The following is a 15,681-nucleotide window of genomic DNA, read 5'->3' as shown; positions in this document are numbered from 1 at the left end:
CAATAATCCCTTCTCCACTAGACTGCTGCCATCAACAGAACATGCTGTCATTTCTTCCATTTAAAAACAAAATCAAAACTCTTGGCCTGGCCGGGCGCGGTGGCTCAAGCCTGTCATCCCAGCACTTTGGGAGGCCGAGACGGGTGGATCACGAGGTCAGGAGATCGAGACCATCCTGGCTAACACGGTGAAACTCTGTCTCTACTAAAAAAAAAAAAAAAAATACAAAAAAACTAGCCGGGCGAGGTGGCGGGCGCCTATAGTCCCAGTTACTCGGGAGGCTGAGGCAGGAGAATGGCGTAAACCCGGGAGGCGGAGCTTGCCGTGAGCTGAGAACCAGCCACTGCACTCCAGCCTGGGCGACAGAGCGAGACTCCGTCTCAAAAAAAAAAAAAAAACTCTTGGCCTTACCTTTCCCTCCATTTGCTATCCCAGTACTCTGCTCCAAATTATAGCAAAACTCTTCAAAACAACTGCCTATATTCAAGTGTTTTCAGTCCTTTCCTCCCATTTATCATAAAAAATTTAAAATCCATAAGAACGTTGAAACAGTCATGTAAATCTCTGTAAAACTTCGACTCAGATTCCCCCATGGGTGGCATTTTGTGTATGTTTTCACTTTCTATACATAATATCTCTCTCTCTCCCCCCACCCCAGAGTTTTTTGACAGTAATCCTCACGACACTTCACCATGTGGCAGTTACTAAGCTATTGCCTCTCAGCTCTAAGCCTACCCTCTCTCCTCGGCTGTGATGCGGAAACTGGGACATTCAGCTTTGCCAGCTGCTGCCTGTTAGCCTCTACCAAGAAGGGGCACTAGAGGGAGACTGCAGGCTCCGAGGGGAAGAAGGCACTTGCTCCTCTCTGTAGGTTGCATGTTAGGAGAGCATCACCCAGCAGTGTTCCAGCCCGGCTGCAGCAGGGCTCACCTGTAGCAGCAGCTGAACCCCATATGCAGATTTTCACTCACAGAACCAGCCTTATTAAGACACCAGCACCAGCCAGCATGCCCCCGCTCCAGGGTCTGGGTCCTGGACACACAATCCCCTCCCCCAAACTCAGGGACACTAGCACTGGCCAAGCCCTTCCCTGGAGGTCTGAGCTTGAGGTCCAGAGGGCCCCCCTCCAAGCTCATTAGTGGCCTCAGGTTGCCACATTTGGCATGGTTGACCATTCCCCACTCCCTGAAATATCTTCCCATTTGAATACCACGCTCTTCTGGTATTCCTCCTACCTACTGGATGTTTCTTCAGCTCTCTGAACTCCTAACACTGGGGAAAAGGAACTCCCAGTCTTTCTCCCACATACACTCATGTCCTTGGTGACCAATTCCAGTTTTGTGACCTTACTTGCCATTTATGAATGTTGTGGAGGTAAGAGACAGAAGTAATCTAGTCTATTGCTAGTGGGAGAGTAAATCAGTACCTTTTTTTGAGGGCAACTTAAAATCCATGTCTCAGAATTTTCTTATATTCTCCCATGCGAGTGCAAAGATAATACGTATTAGAATACTCACTGAGCCAGGCACGGTGGCTCAAGCCTGTAATCCCAGCACTTTGGGAGGCCGAGACGGGCGGATCACGAGGTCAGGAGATCGAGACCATCCTGGCTAACACGGTGAAACCCCGTCTCTACTAAAAATACAAAAACTAGCCGGGCGAGGTGGCGGGCGCCTGTAGTCCCAGCTACTCGGGAGGCTGAGGCAGGAGAATGGCGTAAACCCGGGAGGTGGAGCTTGCAGTGAGCTGAGATCTGGCCACTGCACTCCAGTCCGGGCGACAGAGCGAGACTCCGCCTCAAAAAAAAAAAAAAAGAATACTCACTGAAACAATGTTTTTAATTGCAAAATTAAAAAATAAAATTGTAGTAACACCTGTTTGCTTTAAATTAACTGTGCTAATTATAAATGAGGCCTCCAGTACCATCTGTTTAAGCAGATTCCTTAGGATTTGCTAGATAGATGATTTAAAGCTAGGATTCTGGAGTTAGACCACTTAGCTTCAACTCCTAGCTCACTCACTAGAGGTGCCGTTTTGGGCAAGTCATTGTGCCTCAGTTACCCCTTCCTAAAATGACACAAGAATGTTGTGCGGATGAGTTAACACAGGTTACAGGTTTAAGGAAGCATATGGTGCTCACCATGTGCATATTAAATGTTACCTAACGTAACCACTGCTACATTTACTAGGAAATAAAATTAATTTTTTATCAATTAGATTTCTCAGCAATTTGCAGTCTCTTCTTAATCATTCTGAAACACTGAGGGACTCACTTTTAGTCTTTACTGTCAAGTTAAAGGATGATAATGCAGAGATATCAGTTGAATGTTTTACTCCCTTGAGGCTTAAATGGGCACATACCAGCAAGGCAGCCTTAGCCCTGCCAAGTCTCGGCCCCTAAGGTTCTGAATTAGTCAGAAACCACACTGCACACACAGTTCCTCACCTCACACTTCCGATCTGCTTCGGAGACATTGAGGTTGTTTACATTCTGCTCGATGGTTCTGTGTAACAGCTTCTTCTTTGGCTTTGGAGCCTTTTTGGTTGTTCCCATTTCAGTCGCACTTCCGTCTAAAAGGAGAAATACAACTGTGTACTGCAAGGGCTGCTTTGAAGCATGTGATGAACTTACTAACTCAAGTTCTTCAAAACCTGAAAGAATGGTTGTAATTTAAACATGTGAGGCCGGGTGTGGTGGCCCATGCCTGTAATCCTAGCACTTTGGGAGGCTCAGGCAGACAGATCGCTTGAGCTCAGGAGTTCGAGACCAGCCTGGCCAACATAATGAAACCCCATCTCTACAAAACAGTACAAAAATTAGCCGGGCATGGAGATGCCGACCTGGAGTCCCAGCTACTTGGGGTGCTGAGGCAGGAGGATCGCTTGAACTCGGGAGCCAGAGGCTTCCATGAGCCAAGATCGCACCACTGCATGCCAGCCTGGGTGACAAAGTGAGCCTCGTCTCAAAAAAAAAAAAAAAAATTAAATTAAAAAAACAAAACAAAACAAAAGAAACCCAACCAAACAAAAAAACATGCAGTTCTCTCAAAACATCAGGCATATTTAATCTGCAACTTAAGGAGAAACCAAACTATTAGATTTGGCTTCTCATGCAAGTCCATTTCCAAAGACTCCCAGATGAGAAGTTCCTCACTTGGTGATGTTTACTCGACCTGGCATAAATAAAATATAAACGCTTTGATAAGGCCCTTCTCTTTTTCAAGGAAACATAACTTCAGTGTTTGAGTATCTTCTCATGTAAGACCATATATGGTTCTAAAAATGTCCTGTTTTCAATAAAATGAGATCACTGATTTCTTGTGACCTTCTTCTAGTATATTACTCAAATAACTACCTGGTATGCCCTAAAAAAAAGCCACTTAAATCCAGATCCCTAGCCACCTACCTGCAACATGGCCTTCCACTTCTTCCAAAGATGGTGCATCTTTGCCCAGCCCCCCAAGGACTCTGTACACATCGGCATGGACGGCATCCACGCGTACGGCATAGATCTTAGTGCTGGCATCCAGAGTACCTGCAGCCACCTAGTCAATCAGAGCTGCACTCACAAAGATGCACAAAAAAGAACTTCTCAACAGGTAAAACACAGCAAGCTTCACAAAATATTTACTTGCCCAAGGAAACAATGACAAAGACCCCCTCTATGACTGACAGGGAGTAAACAGAACATATATTCTGTCTGTATTTCATCAGTTTAGGAAAAGAAAGTAAATTAACTAACATAACATCTAAATGAGAAGTCTCTCGTATATTTGCAGAATTCAACTGTGTTATGCCCAATAGTAGAAATTATCATTTAATTCAGATGCGAGAGAAAGTGCACATCCTTCTTACTTTAAAGTTGGTTGGTTCGGTGTCTTTCTGTTTAAGAATCTCTGACATAAAATCAATCAAGTGCAAACCAAAAGCATTCTTGGTAGTGATTTTCTGAAAACAGAAAATTGCAGAAAGGACTGTTATTTATAGCCTAGGCTCATGTAAATAATGCTGCTTTGAACAGAGGAAGCTAAGTCTTTATATAGGAATACCCACATATTGTCACTGATCTCTTTTCCCAAAAACACTTGTCAAGAGCCAAATCCTCACAGGCATGTCCTCATGTTCAAGGCTAGGGAATGATGGCACGAAATTCCTGAATGCTCAGTGTGTGCAGGCCCTGCTCTAAGCACTGCACACAAAGGGACTCACCCTCCAAACAACTTCATGAGGCAGGCACTACCCTCATTCTCCAGAGGACACGGAAGCAAAATGGTTGGGAGGCTCCCACGCAGCTTAGAGCATGTAGCCTCCAACTCAGGCTAGCTCCAGAACTCTACTGTTCACTCAAGCGCCATGCTGCCTTTCTAGATACACAGCAGATAGCAGGCAGCCTCTCAGGAGGTGCACCACGGGTCTAGAGGAAACAGTAAAACCACCAGCACTTCTGGTGGAAACTACCAGCACTAAGGTGACTCACTGGAGAATCATCATCGATTGTGCATTCTCTACAGAAACAAGATAGCTGGAATGCCCCATGATCAAGGGATCACATCTTCAGTAATAAACCAGCAGATACTCACATTTTCAGTGGACAGTTTGATACAGGTGGAGTAATGTTCTGTAATCTGCGTGTTTGTAAACTTAGGCATAGTAGCTGAAACATCAATAATCCTAAATGGAAAACAAAAACAAACAACTCTGGCAAGAATCCACGATAGTTTAAACTTTCAAAACCTAGACCCATGAAGTTTTGTGGAGATGCCTGGACCTATGCAGCCCACATCAAGGCGGCTGCCTCAAGGAGAGCCAGCCCACAAGCCCCTCACCTGCTGGAGGGGGAGGCCAACAAGCGAGGCGAGTCAGTGCTGAACTGCAGATCAAAGACCCTCGACCGCCTCCGCTGCAGCCGCTCCTTCTCATCGTCATTCTGAGGAAAGTCTTCGAGGACTGGGGTGCCAGGAATATTGAGAGGCGCCTTCCTGGGCAGGGGCATCGGGAACACCCGCTCTGAAGGGGAGGAGGCACTGTGGGGGTGTCCTCGGGTCTCTGAAGAAGAGTTATTCATTGTGGCTGGCAGTGCTGGAACAAAATTCTTGCTCAAGAAACCTTCAAGAGAAATTTCCTATATCCAAAGAAGACTTGAGCCCGTCACAGGGCTGGAGGTTCAGCACACACTCTCCACGAAGATCTTCTCCAACTCTAATACTTAATGGCTAGAACCTCTAGAGTTTGGGTTTCTTGGAGATGCGGGGGGAGGCCATAGGTTTCTGATGCTTCTTTGCTAATCTGGGACAAATAATCCGCTCTGCAGCTGTTGTGAATGCAAGTACTGCACGGATATAAAGATGGATGATAAGCTCACAAACTGGACAACAGACACATATAACCCATCATCAGGTACGCGAGAGACAGATGCTGAGATAAGGGTGAGGTAAGGGCTACAGGGTCAGACAGGCTGGGCTCGGATCCCAGCTCCTCCACAGCTTGGCAAGCAGAGAAAAAAACAACATAAACATGTAAAACAAATCGAAAGTTCCAAAGAATCATCCAGTTACTTGCTAACTACAAAGGGAAAAATGTCTTTTACAACAAAAACTCTACCAGTTGGCCGGGCGCGGTGGCTCAAGCCTGTAATCCCAGCACTTTGGGAGGCCGAGACGGGCAGATCACGAGGTCAGGAGATCGAGACCATCCTGGCTAACACAGTGAAACCCCGTCTCTACTAAAAAATACAAAAAACTAGCCGGGCGTGGTGGCGGGCGCCTGTAGTCCCAGCTACTCGGGAGGCTGAGGCAGGAGAATGGCGTAAACCCGGGAGGCGGAGCTTGCAGTGAGCTGAGGTCCGGCCACTGCACTCCAGCCTGGGCGACACAGCGAGACTCCGTCTCAAAAAAAAAAAAAAAAAAAAACTACCAGTTGCCACATTAACCAGTCAAATGTAGTCTCACTAAAAATCAATCCGAAAGTTACTCATCTCTTCACGTGACACAATGTGAAATTCACAGCATCACCCAGGAAATATTTCCACCAAACACGTTTAACCTAAATTTAACCAACGAACTTTAGATCTTTAACTTCTGGTTTATGAGAAATACAAGGGGTCGAGGAACAAGTTAAATGATATCACAAGGAAACACTCAGACAAATCTAGAATGCAGGACAGTTTTCAAGAAAACTGGCTTAGTCTCTTAATTTAAAAGATAACAACCAAAAAAAAAGTCTGGACATGGTAGCTCATGCCTGTAATCCTAGCCCTTTGGGTGGCGGAGGTGGAAGGATCCCTTGAGGTCAGGAGTTAAGAAACGGCCTGGGCTACTGGGCGCGGTGGCTGACGCCTGTAATCCCAGCAGTTTGGGAGGCCGAGGCAGGCAGATCACCTGAGGTCAGGAGTTAGAGACCAGCTGGCCGATATGGTGAAACCCCGTCTCTACTAAAAATACAAAACTTAGCTGGGCATGGGGGTGAGCGTCTGTAATCCCAGCTACTCAGGAGGCTGAGGTGAGGTAATCGCTTGAACTCAAGGGAGGCGGAGGTTGCACTGAGCCAAGACTGTGCCATTGCACTCCAACCTGGGCAACAAGAACAAAACTCTGCCTCAAAACAAAAAAAAACAACAAAAAAAAACAGATGCTTATTAGTATTAGTCATTCAACTGGGTTAGACAGGTGGATATCTAATCCCAGAGTTTAGGGAAAGTTCCAGGTGAGATACACACACTGGGAAGTCATCAGCATGTAGAGGGTATTCAGAGCCATAACACTAGATGAGATCACTAAATAACTGAGTAGAGAGAACACTTTAAAGGTTTGAAGAGCAAGAAAGCACTTTGGGAGGCTGAGGCAGGTGGATCACATGAGGTCAGGGGTTCGAGACCAGCCCGGCCAACATGGTGAAACCCCGTCTCTACTAAAAATACAAAAATTAGCTGAGTGTGGTGGTGGGCCCCTGTAATCTCAGCTACTCAGGAGGCTGAGGCAGGAAAATCGCTTGAACCCGGGAGGCGGTGGCTGTAGTGAGCCCAGATCGCACAACTACACTCTAGCCTGGGCCACAGTGAGACTCTGTCACAAAAAATAAAAAGAGAGCAGGGAAGAAGGAGAAACCAGCAAAAGAGCTGGAAAATGCGCAACTAGTGAGGTGGGGAGAAAATCAGGAGAATGTGGCATTCTAAAAGCCAGGTGAAGAAAGTGTTTTTAGGGGAGAAGGATGTGATAAACTATGTAGACGAGGACTGAGAACCGATCATTGGATTTAGATCCTAGGGTTACTCTGGTGATCTTGATTAAAAACACTTTTCTTTTCTTTTTTTTTTTTTTTTTTTTTTTTTGAGACGGAGTCTCGCTCTGTCGCCCAGGCTGGAGTGCAGTGGCCGGATCTCAGCTCACTGCAAGCTCCGCCTCCTGGGTTCACGCCATTCTCCTGCCTCAGCCTCCCAAGCAGCTGGGACTACAGGCGCCCGCCACCTCGCCCGGCTAGTTTTTTGTATTTTTTAGTAGAGACGGGGTTTCACCATGTTAGCCAGGATGGTCTCGATCTCCTGACCTCGTGATCCGCCCGTCTCGGCCTCCCAAAGTGCTGGGATTACAGGCTTGAGCCACCGCGCCCGGCCAAAAACGGTTTTCTTAGAGTAGTAAGGGAGAAAGCTGAACTGGAGTGGTTCAAGAGAAGATGGGAGAAGAGAAACTGGAGACAGCAAACAGTGACAAGGTGTTCAAGGACTTCTTCTTCTTTTTTTCCCCCCCCGAGACAGAGTCTTGCTTCGTCACCCAGGCTGGAGTGCATTGGCGGGATCTCAGCTCACTGTAACCTCCACCTCCAGGGTTCAAGAGATTCTCTTGCCTCAGCCTCCTGAGTAGCTGGGACTACAGGTACATGCCACCATGCCTGGCTAATTTTTTGTATTTTTAATAAAGATGGAGTTTCACCATGTTAGCCAGGCTGGTCTCGAACTCCTGACCCCGTGATCTGCCTGTCTTGGCTTCCCAGAGTGCTGGTATTACAGGCATGAGCCACCGCACCCAGCCCAAGGACTTCTACTATAAAAGGGAGGAGAGAGATGAGAGGGTGAGAGTTGAAAGGGAAGGGAGGAATTTTTAAGACAGAAAAAAACAAAACAAAACAAACCTCAGCATGGTAGAAACAATGAAGCAAAGTGATTGTATTTGTTTTCTACGGCTGCTGTCACAAATGACCACAAGCCTAGCAGTTTAAACAACACACATGTATATGTGTTCTCTTGCAGTTGTGGAGAGTTACATTCATTCTGGAGGCTTTGAGGGGAGGATCTGTTCCCTGCCTTTTGCAGCTTCACAGCTGCCTACATTCCTGGGCTCACTGTCCACCCCATCACTCTAACCTCGTGTTCTGTCATCACATCTGCTCTCACTCTGACCCGACTACCTTCCTCTTATAAGGACTACTGTGATTACACGGGGCCCACTCAGATGATCCACGGTAATCTCCCCTTCTCAAGAGCCTTAAATCACATGTGCAAAGTCCCTTTTACCACGTAAGATAACATATTCACAGATTCTGGACACCTTCAGGGGAAGTGTTATTCAGCCTATCACAGTGACCATCCAAAATAAAAGGTAAAATTTGCTGAACAATATACTCAAGTAGGTAAAGGGGTTGCCTTTGTAGAGAGCACCGAGAGCCCATCCTCAGCACCAGGAGGAAAGACAGAGGCACAGGCACAGATGCAGGTAGGGAGCAGGTGCAATGGCAGACTTGGGGATGTTCCCTTTTGTTTGCTTTTTTTTTTCCCAGTAAAATAGGAAGTAAAAAACAAGGCTGGGTGCAGTGGCTCACGCCTGTAATCCTAGCACTTTGGAGGCCAAGGTGAGACGATCACTTGAGGTCAGGAGCTCGAAACCAGCCTGGCCAACATGGCAAAACCCCATCTCCACTAAAAATACAAAAATTAGCCAGGTGTGGTGGCGCATGTCTGTAGTCCCACCTACTCGGGAGGCTGAGGCAGGAGAATTGCTTGAGCCTGGGGGGCAAAGGTTGCAGTAAGCCAAGATCCAGCCACTCCACTCCAGCCTGGGAGACAGAGCAAGGCTCTGTCTCAAAAAACAAAAAAAAAAGATCGTTGGAGTCAGAGAACGAGAGAGTGAATTAGAAAGATATAGGTGTATTGAGAAGTGGGGTACTTTGCCAGGCATCTGTGGTTCCAGCTACTCAGGAGGCTGACTTTGCTTGCGCTCAGTGAGGCTGCAGTGAGCTAGAACAGCACCTGTGAATAGCCATGCACTCCAGCCTGGGCAACACAGCAAGATCCTGCCTCTAAAAAATAATAGGCCGGGCAAGGTGGCTCACGCCTGTAATCCCAGCACTTTGGGAGGCTGAGGCAGGCAGATCACGAGGTCAGGAGATCGAGACCATCCTGGCTAACACAGTGCAATCCCGTCTCTACTAAAAATACAAAAAATTAGTCAGGCGTGGTGGCGGGAGCCTGTTGTCCCAGCTACTCGGGTGGCGAGGCAGGAGAATAGTGTGCACCTGGGAGGCGAAGCTTGCAGTGAACCAAGATTGTGCCACTGCACTCCAGCCTGGGAGACATAGCAAGACTCCATACCAAAAAAAAAAAAATTATAATTTTTAAAAAGTGGAATACTTAAAATTAAGATGAGAGAGTAGTGCACCTATCGGTAATGACAAGGTCTACGGTATGGCTATGGTAGTGAGTGAGTGGTTATGGCCTACTTTACTATGGTAGAGTAAGAAACAAGATCACAGAGAGATGAACAGACTGAGAGACCTTAGGGAAAGTTTCCAGGTGTAAGAACCAGAAGGCCTGGCTTCAAATCCTGCTCTGTTGTTTACTAGCTAGTGAAATTTACACAAGTAAATGCTCTAAGAATTTGTTTCATCCCCCAAATGGAAATAAGAATTTAGACCACGACTGGTTCAGAATTGATGATACAAAGGAAAAAATAATGTACAACATATTTAATAGGAATATATTAAAAATAGTGATACACAATAAACACGAAATGGTTGCCCATGGGAAGGAAGAAGGCGTGGTGAATAGGGATAAAAGGGAATAAATAAAATATAAGAACCTCATATGTACTCTAATGGCTTCCCATAAGCTGAACAGTATGATTAACATAACTCTCACCTGGGGTCAAAACAAACAAAGTAAAAACAAGGGAGGAGGTAAGAGACATTTTTAGAAACAGAATCAAGAGGACTTGTGAGGACAGTATTTGGACATGAGCACAGTAGGCTACAGGCTAAGGAAGGAAGCTGGACCCTGGGAGAGGATACCTTAACAGAAATAGGAAGCACTGAAGGAGAACCTTGTCTAAGAGAGAAACTAAACTTGGAATTCGAGGCATGCTTTAATTCTCCAAATCATCTTCCCGTGGTTTCTCTTCTTGCCTTTGACATGCATCCATTCAACCGATGGTTACTGAGCTCAGACACTTCCTATGTTTACTTCCTCATTTCCCACTCATTTTTCAACCCACTCTGGTCTAGTTTCTATTCCATCTTCCTAAGAACTATCTGTTCGTGATCTTCTACAACTTCCATGTTGCCAAACCCTACGGTCATTTTCTGGCCTTTCTCTTGGAATTCAGCAGTATTTGAAACAGCTGACAGTTCCTTCCTTGTTGAAACACTCTGGCTTCTTCCTATACCACTGTCTTTTGAGTTTTTCCAGCTCATCCTTCTCTATCCAGCTGCTAAATGTTGATCCTAGATGTGCATGGCCTTCCTAGTGTTCTCACCTGTTCCCATGGTTTTACGGTCTATATGATAATGGTATCCAAATTGATTTCTCAGTCCATGGGCCACTTGCCTGCGTGGTCCATATAACTCCCCGAGAGCCAAATTCTCATCTAAGCGATTATAGACCCCCTTCACCTGAGTCTCTCTCCCATAAGTCACACATACCATGTCCCAAATGTACCTCAATTTCCCAATCTCTTACCCAAGGCCTCCAGACCCTGCCTAGGTGTCAGGCCTCACTCAGCTTGGTCACAACGTTCTGGTCAGGTCCTAGGCCAGGCCAGCTCTTCCCTGCCTCATTTTTGTACTTGCTCCTTCTGCCTCAAACACGCGCCCTAGGATCTGCCTAAAGATCTTCCCTGAACTCCTAGCGGAGCCACTCCCACTCTGCTATACTCAACCACAGCACTCAGCCTCATCTGTAATGATTCCTTTTGTTTACTGTCTGTCTCCCCGACTCCAACAGCATAGAGATATATGATCAGTTCTGTTCGCACAACGGGAGAGCTCAGTACTTTTGAACAGATGCAAAATAAACGCATGTATGCTAAGCATACATTGGTAACCACATCGCTTCCAAGGCCCTGAAAAAACCGTCTATTCCAAGAAAACCATCATTGTAACGGAGAGACACCGGGCATGCCTTAGCAGCCCCGGGAGGAGGCCGCCCCACCGCCCGCGGGGGACTGAGGAGCGTGGGCCGGGCCCGCGCGCGCGCTGCGACGCCGCCCGAAGCCGCTTTCTGATTGGCTGAGCGCACAAGGCCAGCCCGCCCAGCGCCGGCCCTCCCCTCCCCCCGCACCTGCATCTGCAGTCGGCCGCAGGGCCAAGACCCGGGCTGAGCATATCCTCTCTCCCCGCCCAGGCGAGCCCGCCAGCCCTACCCGCCCGAAGTACTGCTTCGCTCGGGGCCCTTCCCGCCGCGCCTCCCGACGGCCCGGCCTCACCTGGGCCGGGAGGTCCCATCCCGCTTTGGCGTCTCCTGAGCTGGTTTTAAATCGCGCGCGTCGAGACGCCTGAGCGTCGTAACGGCCGCGTGACGTCACCGGCGGGCGGGGCCAGCAGCGCGCTTGCGCAGACCACCTCGGGCCTCCGCCGGCGGCGCCAGGGTGAGGAGATCCGGGTAGAGGACCCTGTCTGATTGGGTTCTTGGGGTCTGTGGACCCCCCTGAAATAGGGTGAAAACCCATTCCTTTCGAGCACTAGGTGCAGGACTGGGCTTTTGGCCCAGCGTCGAGCAGGACAAGCAAAGCCCGTCTTTCGTGGAATATACTTTTTCTTTTTTTCTTTTTTGAAACTAAGTCTAGCTCTTGGTCCCCAGGCTGGAGTGCAATGGCGCGATCTCGGCTCACTGCAACCTCCGCCTGCCGGGTTCAAGCGATTCTCCTGCCTCAGCCCCCCGAGTAGCTGGGACTACAGGCGCCCGCCACCACGCCCGGCCAATTTTTGTACTTTCAGTAGAGACAGGGTTTCACCCTGTTGGCCAGGCTGGTCTCGAACTCCTGACCTCAGGTGATCCGCCAGCCTCGGCCTCCCGAAGTGCTGGGATTACAAGCGTGAGCCACAGCGCTCAGCCCGTGGAATTTACTTTCTAATGGGGAGGCAGATGATCGAGAAGACGAGACCTGTGCTGTGTAGGCAGCAAAACGCTGAAAACCTGGGAGGAAAGGGACGGCGGGGAGCGGGAGACTACATGGGAACGAGGAGCGGTCCAGGTGGGGAAGAACTGATGCAAAAATGCTATATATACATTTAATATAGTACAAAATGTACATTTAATATAGTATAAAATATAAGATGAAGGCCATCATTCAGATTCTTGTGAATAGATACCTGGAAACACCCTTCAAAAAAAATAAAGGTCGAAAAAGCAAAATAAGCACAAAATGCCATCTGTCCTTTCAGTTTCATCTAACCCTAAGGATTGAATTATGGGAGTAAAGGCCAGGGTCATTCCTTGGAATATCCCTAGCACATCCTAGAATTTCTTGTAACTCTCATCATATCTGGCATCTTTTATAGTGTTTCTCTTCAAGGGCACTATTGGCATTCAGGGTGAAACAATTCTTGGCATGATAGGGATGTTTGCCCTCTTTGTGGGCTCTTAAGCCTCCCTGACACCATTTGCCCGCTAAATGCCATCCGTGCTCTCATTTTGGCAATCAAAAAGTGCCACCCTTTGTTGAAAACCACTTTTTTTGTTTTTGAGACAGTCTTGCTTTGTTGCCCAGGCTGGAGTGCAATGGCACGATCTCAGCTCACTGCAATCTCCACCTCCCGGGTTCAAGCGATTCTCCTGCCTCAGCCTCCTGAATAGCTGGGATTACAGGCACCTGCCACCACGCCCGACTAATTTTTGTATTTTTAGTACAGATGGGGTTTCACCATGTTGGTCAGGCTGGTCTCGAACTCCTGACCTAAGGTGATCCACCCACCTTGGCCTCTCAAAGTGCTGGGATTATAGGCGTGAGCCACTGCACCTGGCTGAAAACCACTTTTTAAGCCTATCTGTTGTTATAAACTTGTTCTTCTAGTGAACACCTTCAGATCTTCAGTGTAAAGCTGTGTGGGTTAGAGAAAACGGGTTGACACTGTTCATCTCAGCAAATGATACCATCAGCCATCCAAGAACCCAAATCAGCACCCAGGAGTCATCCTCGGGGGCCCCTCCCTGGGAGGGCCTCTCCCCACGCATTCCATTATCAAGCAAGCTATTTTCACCTCCTAAAAATCGTCAATCCTGCCTTTCTCCTTCCATCCACATTACCTTCTCACTGGCCTGCTCTGGCCCCCCATCAGGCCCTGAGTAGTATATGAGGAGTCCAAATCTGAGCTGTCACTCCCACTTGTCCCCCACCACTTCCTCCCGGAAGTATAACCCTTCAGGGGTTCCACTGCCCTGGGAACTTCTAATCGTCCTACGAGGCCATGGAAGGGTCTTCCTGCCCCCCTCCCCACCTCTGCAGCCTCTCCAGCCTCCTCAGGGACCTTGCTCCCCTTGCTTCCTGCCCTCCAGCTGCCCTGGCCTTTTTTCAGATTCCCCTCATCACGCCTGCTCCTACCTCCAGGCCTCAGGATCCTCTTCATCCCCATCTTCACCCCTGTAGCTCCAGTCAGGTTTCCACTCCCCTCAGGTTCCCCAAGGAGGCCTTCCCTGATACACACAACTCTCCATACTGCAGGCTTCAAGAGAACTTGTCACAGCTGCAATTTTCCATGTACTAGGGTGATGATTTCATGTCTGTCTCCTACATAGACTGTCAGCTCCATGAAGATGAAGCCGTATCTGCTCACTATGGTTTTCCCACGGCCTGGTGCTGGCCCTGGACACCGCAAGTACTTAAATATGTATTCAGTGAGTACAGCTGGAAGACAATTTTAAATCCTGGGTTGGGCACATTAACCTCTCTGGACCCCATTTTCTTCCCCATCTATAAAATGGGGAAGGCAGTATCCCCTTCACTGGACTTGCTCAGTATATGCTAGGGTCCCTGTCATCTCCCTCACTTGTTCTCTCTGCTGAATGCATCTGAGGGCGGACACTGGGACAAGTGTGATCCTCTGGATTCCATGTGTACACTAAGAGCAGCAAGGGTTGGGAGGTGAACAGCTTGGAAGCCCTGGTGGAGGAAAGCTACCAGGTGACCCACTAGGTGAGCCTTGAGGCTGTTCTGTGGGGATAATGGAGCCACCTGAGCCGCTTCCAGCTTCATGTGCAGGAAGGCAAAGCCAGCTCCATGCCCAGCGTCTCTCTGGGCCACGGCTGCCTCGTGCGGGCAGGTCTTCCACCTCCTGCTCTGAATGCCATCTTTGTTTTGTTTTTAGGGCTATGAAGGATGCCAAAAGAGTGAATGATTTGGCCGGGCGCGGTGGCTCACGCCTGTAATCCCAGCACTTTGGGAGGCTGAGGCGGGCAGATCACGAGGTCAGGAGATCAAGACCATCCTGGCTAACCTGGTGAAACCCCATCTCTACTAAAAATACACACACACACACACACACACACACACACACACAATACCTGGGCGTGGTGGCGGGCGCCTGTAGTCCCAGCTACTTGGGAGGCTGAGGCAGGAAAATGGCATGAACCTGGGAGGCGGAGCTTGCAGTGAGCCAACATTGTGCCACTGTACTCCAGCCTGGGTGACAGAGCAAGACTCTTGTCTTAAAAAAAAAAAAAAAAGACTGAATGATTTATCACTGATATCAGTGGAGTACAAAGCTCAATACCTCTGCTTGTGCAAAAGTAAAGTAGTTAAGTTCCTCCACTACTCCTAGGCTGCCAGAAAGCAGAGCTAGTGTTGTCTCCCTTCCCCACCCCATTTTATTCTTCATGGAGATTCTACTTCCCTCAAATAAATGGGAAACTGCCTTAGTTTAGGTGAGGAACAATAGTGTTATCCACTGGCTACCTGAACAAGCAATCTTTTGACTTCACATGTGCCCTGACCTTCCAGCCTGCAGCTGGCTTATATAATGATGTAGTCTGTGATAGAAACCGTCAAGTCACTGGGACTCAGTGGGCACGTAGTTGAAATGGCTTTGCGTTCATTTTGGCCTCTAAAGCAAATGCTTTTTTTTTTTTTTTTTTAATTTGAGATAGAGTTTTGCTTTGTTGCCCAGGCTGGAGTGCAATGGCACAATCTCAGCTCACTGCAGCCTCTGCCTCCTGGGTTCAAGTGATTCTCCTGCCTCCGTCTCCCGAGTAGCTGGGATTACAGGCGCCTGCCACCACGCCCAGCTAATTTTGTATTTTTAGTAGAGACAGAGTTTCTCCATGTTGGTCAGGCTGGTCTCGAACTTCCGACCTCAGGTGATCCACCCACCTCAGCCTCCCAAAGTGTTGGGATTACAGGTGTGAGCCACTGTGCCCAGCACAAATGCCTTTAATTTTTGCCTGTGATATGAAATTCTTGACCTCAAGATTGGGCTAAGAACCAA

General features: G+C 48.1%; 1 protein-coding gene across 6 annotated transcripts in view; it reads right to left on the bottom strand.

Moving 5' to 3' along the window:
* Positions 1-12,042, bottom strand: part of NCAPH (non-SMC condensin I complex subunit H) — a 38,622-nt gene extending 26,580 nt beyond the window's left edge. For 2 of the 6 annotated variants that reach the window (XM_033238856.1, XM_033238857.1), the window contains exons 1-6: positions 11,688-11,794; positions 4,827-5,079; positions 4,581-4,671; positions 3,856-3,948; positions 3,407-3,545; positions 2,447-2,571 (exon numbers count right to left, since the gene is read on the bottom strand). In XM_033238856.1, the coding sequence (XP_033094747.1) occupies positions 2,447-2,571; positions 3,407-3,545; positions 3,856-3,948; positions 4,581-4,671; positions 4,827-5,079; positions 11,688-11,706 (720 nt within the window). In that variant the 5' untranslated portion in view covers positions 11,707-11,794. Of the gene's footprint in view, positions 1-2,446; positions 2,572-3,406; positions 3,546-3,855; positions 3,949-4,580; positions 4,672-4,826; positions 5,123-11,687 lie in introns of all 6 variants that reach the window. The other 4 variants (XM_033238858.1, XM_033238859.1, XM_033238854.1 and 1 more) reach the window with 3 other exon arrangements.
* Positions 12,043-15,681: the final 3,639 nt, after the last annotated feature.

The sequence above is a fragment of the Trachypithecus francoisi genome, unplaced genomic scaffold (assembly GCF_009764315.1).
Source record: "Trachypithecus francoisi isolate TF-2019V2 unplaced genomic scaffold, Tfra_2.0 Lachesis_group17, whole genome shotgun sequence".
NCBI lineage: Eukaryota > Metazoa > Chordata > Mammalia > Primates > Cercopithecidae > Trachypithecus > Trachypithecus francoisi.
Note: the sequence above shows the minus strand (reverse complement) of the source record. Positions and strands in the feature narration are given on the sequence as shown.